General features: G+C 38.4%; 1 protein-coding gene across 1 annotated transcript; it reads left to right on the top strand.

Annotated features, from left to right (window-relative positions):
• Positions 1-11,326: 11,326 nt before the first annotated feature.
• Positions 11,327-12,986, top strand: LOC112643127 (cell growth-regulating nucleolar protein-like). Its single transcript, XM_035704017.2, is given in 1 exon segment — positions 11,327-12,986. A coding segment is annotated over 1 exon segment (1,146 nt). The 5' UTR covers positions 11,327-11,665; the 3' UTR covers positions 12,812-12,986.
• Positions 12,987-16,298: the final 3,312 nt, after the last annotated feature.

Raw genomic sequence — 16,298 nt, 5'->3', positions numbered from 1 at the left:
AAGCACTAGAGTTTACACTTCCCCTTCACCTTGATAGTGCAGGCCAGAACAGTGTTGAGGCACCGTAGTGGGCCAACCCCCTCAGTAAGCTCTAGACCCTTAGCCCGCACCTGCCCAAGCTTTCCCTCCAAGTCCTCTCACCAAGGCAGCCTCAGCATGGCGCACACTGGGACATCCCTGGTTTGGTCAACACTTACTACAGCTAGGTGTCTTGCCAAAGTGACACAGGTGCAGATCACCCCAGTACACCCCAGCCCACTCCACTTTGGCTCTAGCTGACCCACCATGGTGCTCCACTGCACAGGGTGCCCCAGAAATTCCAGACCCTTGTCCCACCTTCAGCCACCCTTCTGGGTGCCCCTGACATAGAGAAAGCCCTAGGACCCCCAGCCTGTGTCATTCTGGACTCCAGCTGCCTTAGTGGGGCACCCTCTGCATGAAGCAGCCTGGGACCTCTGGCTTGCCCTCACTTCAGCTTCATCTGTCCAGCTAGGGCATGAGGACTTTGCATGAGAGCCCTAGGACTCCCCTGGCCCAAAACTACTTAAGCTTCAACCATCCCACCAGGACAATGAGTACATATATTTCATAATTAGGGATCATTTGGTTGCAAGGAAGAAAAAGCATTCAAATCAGTTCAAATAAATTAGAGCAATTGGAAGAAAACAGTGGAATCTCACAGAACCCAAATACAGAAAATCTAGTGGGTCCTCCTGAAAACTAAGTTCTTCATGTAGGTACTCCCCTCACTACCACCACCAAGGAGGAAAATAATCATTCCAATTCTTTATGCTCTTGCTTGTCTTCACAGACTTTTTCATGTTGGTTTGTTACAATTAAATATAGTCAGGGGTTCTGAAACTAGATGATGGTTCCAGAGCTTACTGCCATCAGAATACTAGTCTCTAGAGGCCAGACTCCCAATGATCATGGAGTAGAGCAGATGAGGAAATGCTTGGAAAGGTCCCAGTGGCCTACAGAGCCCTTAAACTGGGATGTATGTTGTCATCTCCCATTGTGCATTGTGTTCTTATTATACTGGATCCACGTGATTTGCAACATACTACCCAGAGGGTAAATAGAGTCATATTTTTATTTCATCTAATTTTGTTAAAACAAGCCTGAGATTTCTAATATTTCATCTTTGGGTTTGCAGATACATTATCTACTTATTGCTGTACAACAAATTACTCTAAAATTTAGTGGTTACAAAATCTATAAACGTTTGTTACTTCATAGTGTTTCTGTGTCAGGAATTTAAGAGCTGTTTAGCTGCATGATTCTGCCTCTGGACCTCTCATGAGGTTGTAGTCAGGATGTTGGTCAGAACTGCAATCATTTGAAGGCTTGAGTAGAACTAAAGGGTCTACTTCCAAGGTGGCTTATTCATGTGGCTGTTTGCAGGATGCCTCAGTTCAGTTCCTTGCTGACAACTGGCAGCTAGGTTTAGTTTATTGCCACATGGACCTTTCTGTCAGGCTGTTTAAGTCTTCTCATGACTCAAGAGCTAGTGATTCATGAGAGAGAATAAGGAGAAGGCCACAATGTCTATTATGATACAGTCCCAAAAGACACACAGCATCGCTTCCATCATGTTTTATTCACAAGAAGCAAATTACTAAGGACAGCCCACACCCAAGATAAGGGAAATTAAGTTCTATCTTTTGCATGGAGTAGTGTCAGAGAATTTATTGACATATTTTTAAACTATTATATCAGAAGATCCATTTTTATCCTATTGTGCCTTCCCTAAAGTCCCCACACATCACATAGTACCCCAAAAGGACTCATTACAATACAAACATGAAGTCTAGTAAAGTTTTATTCCAAACTAGAACTCTGGCACCTCCCTGGTTACTGTGATGGTTATCTCTGCTCTTCAAGGCTTTGCAGAACCATGGTCGGATATTAGACTGGAAACACTGGACCAAGCACAGCATCATCTCATTGCCTCCAGGTTTTATCTTCACCAGAAGTGACTTTGTCACAATTCCACTCCTTCTATGTTAATTACGATTCAACAGGCTCCTTATAAGGTTCTCCATCTTCTTTGTTCCTCAAATAATGTTTTCCCTCAAAGGCTCCATGATGCTCATGCTCAGATTCTTCAGATTTCACAGGTGCCCTCTGCTTTCCCCTTGGAACTCTCAACCACTACCTATTTTCTAAGCTCTTGGAATTTCTAGGAGAAAATAAGATTCATTTTCCATATTAGTGTGTATGGAGTCCCACAAAAGCCATATATCTAAGAATTTAAAAGGGGAGAGGGGATTTTACACTTTGTTGAACTAGGTAATAATTTGTTCTTTGGGTAAAGATAACAAATCTTCCTTTGTTTAATTGATCAATCTTTGAGATTATTAACTTGTGCTTTTGGAAAATTCCACACAGATAAGAGAGAACACAAAGATGAGTACCTAAAACTTTTTTAGCCAGGCAGGAGTTAGATGAAAAACCTCATGGTTTCAGAGGTTCTGTTGTAAGCCATAGATTGAATCAAGACATCCTCTCATTGCAGGGGTACAGCTGTAGTACTTGCATTAAAATATACTAACTAGCTTCAGCCCACCGGGTTTTAGGATGATTTTTATAGCTGCTACTCAAAAACTTAAGTCGCAAGATTAATTTGGGGCTGAGAAAGAATTTAGGAATCATCTGTTTTAATTATTTCATATTAAAGGTGATACCAACTGCACTGGTTATTAAGCTGTTGCTATCCAATGTGCACATTAGTTCATAACTCTACAATGTGCATAGACTTTATATTGTGACTAATGTGTAGAATGATCAATTGTCCTGGTTTTCCCAGGACTAGGGGATTTCCTAAGTTATGGGACTTTTAGTACTAAACCCAGAACAAATATTAGGGGAAAAACAAGATGATTTAGTCACTCTGCTAACATATTTTTTTTTTATCAATAGATACATAAAAATTACCCCAAGACTTAGTGGCTTAAAACAACAAATATTTATTTATCTCTCACCATTTCAAAGGATTAGGAATTCAGGAGCTGTTTATCTGGGTGGTTCTGGCTTAGGGTTTCTCGTGATATTGCTGTCAAGCTCATGGCCAGTGCTGCAGCCATCTGAAAGCTCAACTGGAGCTGAGTCATTCTGAAGATGGCTCATCAATATGGCTGTTGGCTGGAGGCCACAGCTCCTCACTACATGGACCTCTTTTCACAATGTGATACTAACTATTATCAGATATTACATTGTCTCAAAATACCTCTCCAAAAGTTTTTAATTATAGGGCAGGGATGGGGAAAGAAGTAACTTTACAGTAGAAAAGCCTGGCAGAAACTACCTTGGTGAAGTTATGAGCACTGACATCACCAATAATGGGGCAAATTAGAATCATGTGCCATCTGATAAAACACAAATGTTAAGAATTTGACATTGTTTCTGTGATAGTCCTGTCAATCTAATCCAATCTTAATCATGAAAAACATCTTATATATCCAGATTGGAGGATGTTATACCAATTCCCACCCCTACAGAAAAAACAACAATAACAAACAAACAAAACTGACCTGTAAATCTTTGGAAGTATCAAGATTATAGAAATCAAGCAAAGACTGAAAAGCTGATCCAGATTAAAGATTACTAAGGAACCATGATGACTAAATGTAACCTTGTGATTCTGGACCACATCATTTTCTGTAAAGGACACTATTGGATAAGCGGTGAAACTTGAATGAGGCCTAAGGATTAAAAAGTAATCAAAATTCATTTTCTAGTTCTCTCTATTACATCATGTTGGAAAATGCCCCCCTTTTTTGAAATGCACAATAAAGTATTTGGAGGTGATAAGCCATCTTGTCAGGAAGTTATTCTTGAGTGAATCAGTCTATAAAAGTTCTTTATGTTGTTCTCAAAACACTTCCCAAAATTAAAATAAGTTCTTTTTAAAAAGTATGATATTTCCACCAAATCATCTTGCTTCATCTCTATTACAACTAATTTCTTTAGTATCATGCTGATACATCTTACCAATTTTTGATATTCTTAGGCTGTTTGGGGTATACGTATTTATTTGTTCATATGTTAAACAATTATTGGTCTCCTATTATACCCCAAGTAACTTGCTGGGCACTGAAAATTTAACTATGAACAATATCCAACATAAAGATCTAATGAGATTTATAATAATAACCCTCAGATTACAGACAAACAGGTAATCATCATATTTAATGGGATATGTGATATGCTTAAGGAAATACCAGGTAGTATGGGAGAACAGAGGAGAGGCAACTTAGGTTGTGTTCTTCGGAAATACTTTCTACAGTGAGGTATGTCAAAGCGAGATCTAAAGGAAATCTAGGAATTACCCAGGAGGAAAAGTTCAGCAGGTGTATTTGGGCAGACGAAACCATGCAGGGAGGAGCTGGAGGTAAAATCAGGAGCATGGTCTACTGTACATACTGCAGATAGCCGAGAATATGTAAAAGGAAGTGTCAGAACATGAGCCTAGGGAGCAGAGAGCCTAGCAGGTGACATTTCAGAGGCACCTAAAGCACCATCAGTGCCTGCTACACCTATATTACCAAGTTATTACCACCAGCTCCAGTAATCTGGTCACAGAGCTTGTTGAACCCACATTTCTATCCATACACATTCCAGGCAAATGGCTCTGAGGGGTTTAGTCAGCTCAGGACTGTTTGATGTTAACAAAGAGAAGCACATCATTTGCAACAACTCCCTTGACAATGTTAAGTTTCTTAACCAAGTTTAGACAAGTGTTTGTTGAAAAGAGTTATTGGCATACTTGTTTGCATATAATATTTCATCCCTGGATAGAACTATATTTACAAACGATGTCTGGCAAAATAGAATTGGATATTTTTTACTCTCCCTAAAATACTTGCTCTATTCTAAACAGCCCTTCACAGTGCATTTCTCCTTGGCAACTTTGTGATTCCCTAAATACACACATCCAATTACCCCAGTGGTTTCTATTGTACTGTGGTCTGTTTTCAATTTGGGTGGCAGGCCTTAGTTCTCTGCTGCTCTCCCAACAAGACGTTCACTAATGCCAGAACTCCTGGGCAAAGAATTCTTCCAGATTAACCATGAACTTTATTTTTAGTGTAAAAGATGTTTGCTTAATAGAAAGATTACTTCATGTACTTAGAGTCATTAGTAATGAGAAAGAGACAATACTTGGTGAGTTTATCCCTCCATCTGGTTAGGGAAGGATTATTCCCTGTGACAGATTGGCTACTGTCAACCATACAAACTGAGTTAAATGAAGCTCAGACTAGCTGTGCACGAAGACATTTTTGAATGGTTAGTGTAGACCCCTGGATAAACACTAGCCCTGAGCAGTGAGCACCTGATATCCTTATGGTACATCCATCCAGCAGCTGTGGTCAGTTGCTTACTGGATCCAAGTCCAGATTATAAACAGAATGTCTTGGGTTTCTTCCACGTGAGAAACCTCTCTTCACTATTTAAGTCATATAGTGTATATTTGGGTCTTTGCAACTCTGTTACTTAAGTTTTAAGATAAAAGTACAGAAGATAAAGCAAATAACAATACCTGCTCTTTATTGAGTATTTACTATATGCCAAGCTTTTTGTTAATTGATTATACCATTTCTAATCTTCCTGGCAAGTCTGCAAAATAGTTATCGTCCCCATTTTATAATCAAGGAACTGTAAGATCGGAGAGATTATGTAGCTAGTCTAAGATCACACAGCTAGTAGTGTGAATACAAACTATGATTTAAATTCAAGGTTGTGTAACTTTGGACTCATTATTTTTTTTACCATGCCATTTCCTCTCAAAGATGGTTATCATTTGGTAGCACTCCATGGTTTATTTTGTATTTTTAATCAAACATTATGGAGCATTTACTATATGACAGTCTCTAGTCTAAGATACAAAGAAATTTCAAATATGGTTGATATGCCCAAAGACCACAAAAGTGAATGAGAATGGTAAACATAAAAATAACCAATAAAATAACTTAAAACATGATGAAGTCCATAAAAGTTGTGCATGTTACCAGAGACAGAAATGAGAGAGATCTTTTCCAGGTGAAGTAACCAGAGAAGGCTTCTAAGAGGGAGCATCTTTTTTTTTTTTATTTATTTTTTATTGGTGTTCAATTTACCAACATATAGAATAACACCCAGTGCTCATCCGTCAAGTGCCCCTCTCAGTGCCCGCCACCCATTCACCCCCACCCCCCACCCTCCTCCCTTTCCACCACCACTAGTTCGTTTCCCAGAGTTAGGAGTCTCTCATGTTCTGTCTCCCTTTCTGATATTTCCCACTCATTTTTTCTCCTTTCCCCCCATTCCCTTTCACTATTTTTATACTTCCCAAATTAATGAGACCATATAATGTATGTCCTTCTCTGATTGACTTATTTCACTCAGCATCATACCCTCCAGTTCCAACCACGTCAAAGCAAATGGTGGGTATTTGTCATTTCTAATGGCTGAGCAATATCCCCTTGTATACATAGACCACATCTTCTTTATCCATTCATCTTTCGATGGACACCGAGGCTCCTTCCACAGATTGGCTGTTGTGGACATTGCTGCTAGAAACATCGGGGTGCAGGTGTCCCGGCGTTTCACTGCATCTGTATCTTTGGGGTAAATCCCCAACAGTGCAATTGCTGGGTCGTAGGGCAGATTTATTTTTAACTCTTTGAGGAACCTCCACACAGTTTTCCAGAGTGGCTGCACCAACAGTGCAGGAGGGTTCCCTTTTCTATGCATCCTCTCCAACATTTGTGGTTTCCTGCTTTGTTAATGTTCCCCATTCTCACTGGTGTGAGGTGGTATCTCATTGTGGTTCGGATTTGTATTTCCCTGATTACAAGTGATGTGGAGCATTTCCTCATGTGCTTGTTGGCCATGTCTTCAAAGAGGGAGCATCTGAGAGTTATCTTAACTATTGTATATTCAGATGATAAAAGGAAGGAAATTTTGGTAGAGGCATAAGCAAAGGTGCAGAGCAAAAGTTTTCTGTCTAGGGAACAGCAATTCCATTCAGAACAGCAGCCACTAATGTGGATGGGATGTAGAAGATTCCTTACGTGGTAGTGTCCTGGCTCAGGTACTACTTCTCAGCTTCTCCATTTCTTTCACAGATGCACATTAATGGTCAGCACTGTGTCTGCCGGTAGCATACATAGCTAGTGATATGCTTGAAAAAGACATTATGTAGAATGGATGCAGGGAATAAGAAATGGGAAGTAACAAGAGTACTGTTAGATCCCTTTCTTAATCTTGCCCTCGTCTTTCTTTAGAGGCTCTATCAGCATCTGAATCCTGAAACGGGTTTTTGAAATTGTGTTAAACAATCTTGCATGAATTCATGCTAGCTTATAAAATGAGCCTTTGTGCATATGCTTCATGTTGAGTGACAGCATCATATCTCCACAACTCCTAGACCAAACCATTCCTATGAGCATCTCCTTAGGAGATGGACACTGTTCACATGAACTGCTCCACCTTAGAACTCCTCTGAGTCACACTCTTCCCATATAAAATTCCTTAAATTCTTTTCATGTGATCTTTTCCTTCCTTCTTGCCTTAGAGAAAAGGATTCACTCATACTCATTGTTCCCAAAACTAAACTCACCACTTTCTTTTTTTTTTTTTTTTTATCATATCCATTTCTTCCTGTCTCTTCTGGGCCCTTGTTTCTTTAATTGTTCTGATTTTTCTTAGATCTCCAATCTCTCTCTTTACTTCCACTCAGTCTACAAGGATGCTTTGATCTCATTTATATATTTTTAAGATTTTATTTATTTATTTGAGAAAGAGAGAGGGAGAATATGAAGTGGGGAGGGGCAGAGGGAGAGGGAAAAGGAAAACCAGGCTCCCCACTGAGTGCAAAGTCCAATGCAGGGCTCAATTCCAGGATCCTGAGATCATGACCTGAGTTGAAGTCAGACACTTAACCAACTGAGCCACCCAGGCACCTCTCATTTATAATTTTTTATTTTATTTTATTTTATTTTTTTTTAAAGATTTTATTTTTTAATTCTTATTTATTTATGATAGTCACAGAGAGAGAGAGAGAGAGGCAGAGACATAGGCAGAGGGAGAAGCAGGCTCCATGCACCGGGAGCCCGACGTGGGATTCGATCCCGGGTCTCCAGGATCGCGCCCTGGGCCAAAGGCAGGTGCCAAACCGCTGCGCCACCCAGGGATCCCTATAATTTTTTTTTTAATTTTTATTTATTTATGATAGTCACAGAGAGAGAGAGAGAGAGAGGCAGAGACACAGGCGGAGGGAGAAGCAGGCTCCATGCACCGGGAGCCCGACGTGGGATTCGATCCCGGGTCTCCAGGATCGCGCCCTGGGCCAAAGGCAGGCACTAAACCGCTGCGCCACCCAGGGATCCCCCTATAATTTTTTAAAATTAATTATAATACTTCTTTTTATCCTGCTACTCCTTCCATTAGTCTTCATGTTTTGCCATGCTCTCTCTGCCAAAAGTCTAAAAGTAAAACTGGTCTAAGACAAAATTTTCCACTTCCTTACTCCACTCACTCCTTAAAGCCCTTATAATTTAGTTTACATTCCTCCCTCACTTCACTGAGGTCACTATCTTGAAATTCTCTAGTGGCCATCTTAATCCAGCAGCCTTACCTCATCATTTTCATGAACTGCCCTTCTGAAAATCTGGCAATGCTGAATCAGGTGGGGTTCTTTCACTAGTTTTTTATCCTCTAAGTTGCAGCAGTACTTTCTCAGTTGCTAAGACAGAAACTGAGTATCGCTCACTCCTTGTACTCCTGGAACCATAATTCTCTTGAATCTTTCCATTCTCAATGACACTGCAATTGCTCAAAACTCATTATTTCTTATTTAGATTATTGAAACAGTCTCCTAACTGTACTCTCTGCTTCTTAAGTGCACTCTCTGCTTCTTGTCTTGGCCTCTAATAATCCACTACCATAATGGCTACTGCAGTGCTCTTTGGAATATACATGTAGGATAATATCACATCTCTCCATTGAATCCTTTACAGATTCCCCATAGCCTTCAGGAACTCTTGAACATGGCATATCAGGAACTTTATGTTCTGGCGAATGACATTCAGTTCAGTCCAACCTCATTTAGACTTCCCTCTCCCCTACTTCATATACCCCACTTTATGTCTGAAATTACAGTTCTCTGAAAGTGCTATGCTCTCTCATACTTCTAAGCCTTCACCATTCTATCCTCTGCCTGATTTGTTATCTGCAATCTCTTTCAACCGAGTGATTTACAAGTTTTCTAATTGTCAATTCACACATTATCTGCTCTAAAATGTCTAACTTGATCCCCACCCCACTCTGTCCCAGAGCCTCTGAGGGGAAGTGTCAGTTCTATGTAGTCTCATGGATTTCACTGGATATCACTATTCTAGTAGTCATCACCCTGAATTCTGATCATCTGTAAAGGCTGGCAGTCAATGGCATGAATAATTGCTAAAAAATACCAAAACTTAATTTCAAAAGAGATTTGGAGAGTGATAGCTTTGAAATAATGGACTGTAACTGGTACTAGATGAAAAATTAAAGTATTCCATCTACCCAATCCAAGCTCTCTTAAGGATGTAGCAGAGCAGGCGAAGAGATTAACCCATGATTATCTTCTCATGTGGAACGAAAAATGCTAATAGACCCAATCTAAGATCTAGACTCTACTGTGAAATGAGCACATAGTTCATGTAATGTAATTAATTATTTTGATTTGTGTTTTCTTGTTATTATACTTTATGTCCTTTTTCAAAGTGCTGAAATTTTTGCAACAGATTTTTCCTACAAATTAGGCACCTAACTCATAAACCCTACTACACAGAAATTGTGTTATATCTATGCACGTGGTAACTAGTTACTAAACAAGCTAATGTTGGTACTTTTTATACTGGCAGACAAGGAAATTGGTGAGACCACTTGGGTGTGTGATCTTCTGTGCTTGTTTGCAGTAATTTGATGGTTCTTATGTGTCCCCCATTTTTGCTAACGTAGTAATGAGCTTATGGAGAGGCTTGGTGTTTGATTGATTTCAAGTACCACCTGAAGCGAGAAATGTGTTTTGTCAGCAGATTATACTCTGAATGGAAATGAGAAGATGAAATCACACTGGCACTGAAGTTTCAAACCTGAGTCACCATGAGAAGGAAGTTGAAAAGCATAGAAATATCAGATATAGGAGTCATCTTTTCAGGCATGCAAATGATGAGTTTAGGCTATAAAAATATGTATTTGTTGGTACTAATAGTAGTGATAGGATGTTCAGGTAAAGATGTCAGAGATAAAGAAAACTATTTTTCTACTCACAACATATCCACACCAAATGTGTGGGGTTTTCACACCAAGAAACTCTCCATTTCCCTGTAGACACCAGTTGGATGTTCTATAATGTAATTCATTCTGAAACGAACTAGCTGGAGTTACCGCAGATCCCACAGGCTAAGGGATCAGTCCCACAAGACTGCCCCCTACTTTAAATGAAAATCTCCAAGTACTGAATCCACCACAAATTAGAGGTTCCCATAAATTCCTCTCAGGCTTGATAATTTATTATAATAACTCACAGAACTCAAGAAAACATTGCTTATTACCAGTCTATTTACTATTATTGGTTTATTATAAAAGATACAAATGAACAGCGAGATGAAAAGGTGCATAGGGCAAGGTCCAGAGGAGCCTTGAGTACAGGAGCTTCTGTCCTCACAGAATTTGGGGTACATCACCCTCTTGGCATGTGGGAGCTCTCTGAATTCCTTTGTTTATGGTATTAATGGAAATTCTATTATGTGGGCATGAATGGTTAAATCACTGGCTATTGAAATTAACTCAGGGGATGGGGCTGAAAGTTCTAACCTTCTAGTCACTTTGTTGGTAACTTTGGCAACCAATTTCCTTCCTTCAATAATCTCCTCACTAGCATAAACTGAAGTATGGTTAAAAGAGGCTTATTATGAATAAGGAAAGATGTTCCTTCCACCCCTATCATTCAGAAAATCTTTAAGATTTTAAGAGTTCTGTGCCAGAAAGTAGGGACAAAGACCAACTATTTTTTTTATTATATTAAATATCACAGGTGGCATTTGCTAAAAGATGACATACAAGGTCCTAGGTATGGATGAGAATCAGAAAGCAGAAATATTCCTGGAAGGAAGAATTCAAATTTTTCAAAAGGGGAACATATGTATGTATACATTTTCTATGAAAATGTTTGTTTAAAACTATTCAAAAATATAGTTTTTTTAGGAGTAATACAAAACTGTACCCCCCAAAAAGTCCATATACAGAAGATATTCCCAAGTTAGAAAAGCTTGTTGAATCATTGAAAATCTCGGGATCCCTGGGTGGCGCAGCGGTTTGGCGCCTGCCTTTGGCCCAGGGCGCGATCCTGGAGACCCGGGATCGAATCCCACGTCGGGCTCCCGGTGCATGGAGCCTGCTTCTCCCTCTGCCTGTGTCTCTGCCTCTCTCTCTCTCTCTCTGTGACTATCATAAGTAAATGAAAAATTTAAAAAAAAAGAAGAAAGAAAATCTCGGGGAGGCGGCTGCGGCGCGGGACGGCGGCTGCGTCTCCACGTGCTCCTCGCGGCGGGTTGAAACCGTTGGCGGGCGCCGGCGGAGAGGACAAGACTTCAAACCTATCTTGGATAGAGAATAGATACCCATTTAGGTAAAAATGGTATTTTTTACATGCAATGCATGTGGTGAATCAGTGAAGAAAGTACAAGTGGAAAAGCACGTGGCTGTTTGCAGAAACTGTGAATGCCTGTCTTGCATGGACTGTGGTAAAGATTTCTGGGGTGATGACTACAACCACCATGTGAAGTGCATCAGTGAAGAACAAAAGTACGGTGGCAAAGGTTATGAAGGTAAAACCCACAAAGGTGATGTTATCCTGTTGCAGGCACGGATTCAGAAAATTAATGAATTAATAAAAAGACCCAATGTCAGCCCCAAAGTGAGGGAACTTTTAGAGCAAATTAGTGGTTTTGACAACGTTCCCAGGAAAAGGGCAAAATTTCAGAACTGGAAGAAGAACAGTTTAAAAGTCCATAATGAATCTGTTCTGGAGCAGGTGTGGAATATCTTTTCTGAAGCTTCCAGCAACGAAGCGGTCAGTAAGGGTCAAGCCCAGCAGCCACTCGCCCAGGTGGCCAGCCCGCCCCGCGCAGAGCTCTCTGCCCAGGTTCTAGCCGTTGGAACAAATGACCCCACAGAAAAGCAAGCAGAGGTAAAGAAGAATAAAAGAGAAAGGAAGGAAGAAAGGCAGAAGAATAGAAAGAAGGAGAAGAAAGAACTAAAATTAGAAAACCCCCAAGAGAATTCGAAAGGTCAGAAGCCTAAGAAGCGCAAAACAGGCCAGGAGGCCGGAGAGGAGGCCCCTGCCTCCGCAGGGAAGAGCAGCCAGAGCAAGGCGGGTGAGGCCAAGGGAGCCGCTGACAGAGCTGAGGAGGGAGAGGCCGAGGAGTCCAGGAAAGCCCGGCCTGGGAAGAGAAAGCAGAAGCACTCGGAAGATGACATAGAGTCTAAGAAGAAAAAGGTAAAGTTCTGAGGACCTTCAGAGGGTGGAGAACCAGAGGACCACGAATCTCCTGCAAAAGGTAAATTCAACTGGAAGGGAACTATTAAAGCAGTTCTCAAACAGGCCCCAGACAATGAACTAGCAATCAAAAAGCTGAGGAAAAAGCTCTTGGCGCAGTATTACGCAGTCACCAATGAACATCACAGATCGCAAGAGGAGCTCCTGATCATCTTTAACAAGAAAATCAGCAAGAACCCCACCTTTGAGTTACTAAAGGACAAAGTCAAGCTTTTGAAATGAGCATTTTTATATTTGAAAATTTAATCCATCCTGTTGATTTCTTTCACTACTGTTTATAAAATATGTAATGACGCGTAACAACTCCCAATTTTGCTTTCCAAAGCTGTATTTTTAAGTTAAAGAAAAAGTCTATTTTTGGTAGAACTTTTATGAGAAAATATATTCTTATCCAAAATTCTAAAAAAAAAAAAAAAAGGAAAAGAAAAGAAAATCTCAAGCTTGAGGAAGACAAAAACTGATAGAAAACAGACTTAAACAGAAATCAACTAATTCTGGTAAGGTGATTGATAAACATACATATATGATAAATGTATTCAAATAAGTTAACACAGATAACACATTGAACAAAGAAAATAACAATAACATTTTACACATGATCACTTATGAACAATGGAAACAACAAATTAATTTTTAATTATAATCCCGTTGTTACCAGAAAATTTCATAAACTTTTCCCCCACAATATCAATAAAATATTTATAAGTTAGCTGCATTTTGTAGCAAATAGTATGACTAAAAGGTATTTTTCTTTTCTGGCTATCCATGCAAATGTCGATTGCCTATCTAATATGTGCTTATTTATTACTGCTTCTGCAGTATTCGCTTTTCAAAGTAATCCCTTATATAAGTAAATTATACTTCATTTACAAGGGATGTGAAATTCTCAAGGCTATAGAAAGGTGTACCGACATAAAAGTAATACACTGGAATTTCAACCAGGAAGACTTTTTAGAAAGGATTGCTGCCACCCGTATGGGTGTAGTGCTAGTCATTGATCAACCACGATTTATCAATAAGAATGATAATATTTAGCAGATTGAATTGAATTCTTCTCCAAAACTATAAAATGAGAACCATAAAAAGGTTCATAGGTCAATACTTGAATTTTGGATTTATATCAATAGAAATAGCACAGCACTCAGTTTTGAGTTCTACAAATTCATAAGAAAATATACCTTCAAAGAGCAAATTGGTTCAAAAAAAATCGCAGCTTTATCACATAGTCAGAAATTCCAGTTCAGTCCAAAAATTCATAAACTTGGTCCAAAATTTAATGAAAATTGCCTCTTCTTGATGAACAGAGTTCTCCTTCAACTCTCAGATTTTCCTGAAAGTAAGTTATGATGTCTGAAAAGATATATGGTAACTCAGGAACATCCAGAGGATTACAAAACAATCTAAGAATATCTTTCATTCTTCAAAATTTGTGAATAACTTCTGAAATTGTAATATTATAATCATCAAATAATTTTACATTAGTTCAAAATCTGTTTCTTCCCAAGACTTATCAGATAAAAACTAAGTATAGTTTCTGCTATGTGTTCAAACGTATCTGATCAATGTGTGTTTGAATATGTGCACTTTCACAAGTGAACTATCAGTGTTCTTTTTTTCAAAATGAACATATGAAGATTATTGTGTCAGGATGCTTTTGGTTGCTAATATAAGAAAACTCAAATCACAGTAACTTAAACAATATGGGGAATTTACTATTATTATGTCACACATTGTTTATTATATAACAAGGCTCCAGAGTTGGTAAATTCTAGACTTTATAGCATGTTAGGGACTTGAATTCTTCCTATTTTCTACTTTGTGTTTCTCAGAGAATTGACTTTGTCCTCATGAAGCTCAAACAAAATAACTACACAATTTCTAGGAGTTGAAAACCCTGGTTCTTCCTAAGGGCATTTTTGTTAAATGAGGAAAGCATTTACAAAACAATTAAATTAAAAATAAAATTCATTTTTATATTTTACTGGCCAAGATTATATCACATGCCCATCGCTAAGACAAATAAATGTTGGCAAGGTATTAGTTTAGACTAATTATGATTTATTCCTGAGTTAGGAATAAGATCACTTTCCCTCAGCTAGAATCTTGATTTAATTAATAAAAACAAAAAGTGAAGAAAGGATATATGTCATGTTAGCCTCAAGTGCCTTGACACATCATTTCAGCCGATCAATATCTAACAAGTTGAGACTCTCAAAGCAGCTTGCTTAATATCCTTGACATTATTTATTCATGACTGTTCACTGAATGGTTACTTTGTACCCTACTCTATACTTGCCATTGGACCTAACACTTTGATGTATTAAAATAAAGCCTATTCTTATATTCTGATTCAGCTGCCTTCCAGTTATGCCATTAACTCCCTGTGGCTGCATGTACAAATAAATGGGAACATTACAATCATGATTCCTTCCTTCTTGCATCAGGTGATAAGTCTCACACACAGAAATCATGATAAAGGCTGTGGGAATAATGCTAAGAAAATTTGAAACAGTTCTTCTCTGAAAAAAAAAAAAAAGAAAAAAACAACAATAACAAAACAAAAAAAAATCTCTTGAAACATCTTTTTGTTTCTTTGCAATTTTCTAGTCTGTGGGAAGTTAACTGTTGTTTTTGTTTTTGTGTTGTATGTTTTAACCAAAAGCTTCCTATTTCTTAACATCAGGTGGTTGGGTGGGACTACTTCATGAGGGCTTACATATATTATAAAACATTTTTTGCCAAAAATATCAAGCAATTCACAGTATTGGTTTAGATGGAGTACACTTGACTGTAGACTCCATGATACAGGCCGATGTATTAGGGCAGGTTCTATGAAAAGCATATCTTTACCAGAATTTTTCTACAAATAGAAAGAGAACATCCAAAAGCTTCTTGCATAGCTGTTTCTTACAATTAAAACACTAAACACTTCTGTATCTTTCATAATTAGACTTGGCATCTTTCTTTTTCTTCTAAGATGTCAGAATCATGGAATCCCTGAGATCATCTAGAAAACACAATATACAAAAAAGAAAATGACAAATGTTCTTTATCTTAAGAATAAGCATATTACATATAAACAATTCTAAAAAGAAAAACAGAAGCTGGCTCCAAGTTTCCCCAAACATCTGACAGTTTAACTGAGAATGAACACTAATAGATTATGTACTATAAAATTTTCTTTTATAAAAGAAAACTAATAGTCCTGAGAAAATTCACAGTTTATCAACACAGTTCAGAAAATACCATTAAAATGCTGTCTTTTAAACATACAATAGAAATCTATGAAACTATAAAAGAGAACAAGAAAGCTCTTTATGTCCTTGACATGAAAAGATCTCTAAAATATATAGCTAAATGGAGGGGGGGGGGGAGAATCAGTACAGTGCATGTCCTAAGCCATCTTTTATGCAAAAAAGAGGAGTAATCATCTTTACCTTTTTCTTACATATGAATAAAGAAACTCTGAAAAGAAGCTGTGGATGAAAGCAGAGTAGAAATAGGGCAGAAGATGAACAAGAAAGAAATAGAGCCCTTTTCACTATGTTATTTGCTATACGTTGATGGGGTTTGTACCATGTCAATGTACTTTGCACTCAAAAATTGAATTAGAAATTTTTTAGACTTCAGCTTCCACAAAAATGAAGTACATATATATTTCACTATTCTTCCCACTGAGTACAACTACAAATTCTGGATATTATATCTA

Source organism: Canis lupus, chromosome 21 (assembly GCF_003254725.2).
Source record: "Canis lupus dingo isolate Sandy chromosome 21, ASM325472v2, whole genome shotgun sequence".
Taxonomy (NCBI): Eukaryota; Metazoa; Chordata; class Mammalia; order Carnivora; family Canidae; genus Canis; species Canis lupus.
The sequence above is the reverse complement of the archived record's forward strand: the minus strand, read 5'-3'. Positions and strand labels throughout refer to the sequence as shown.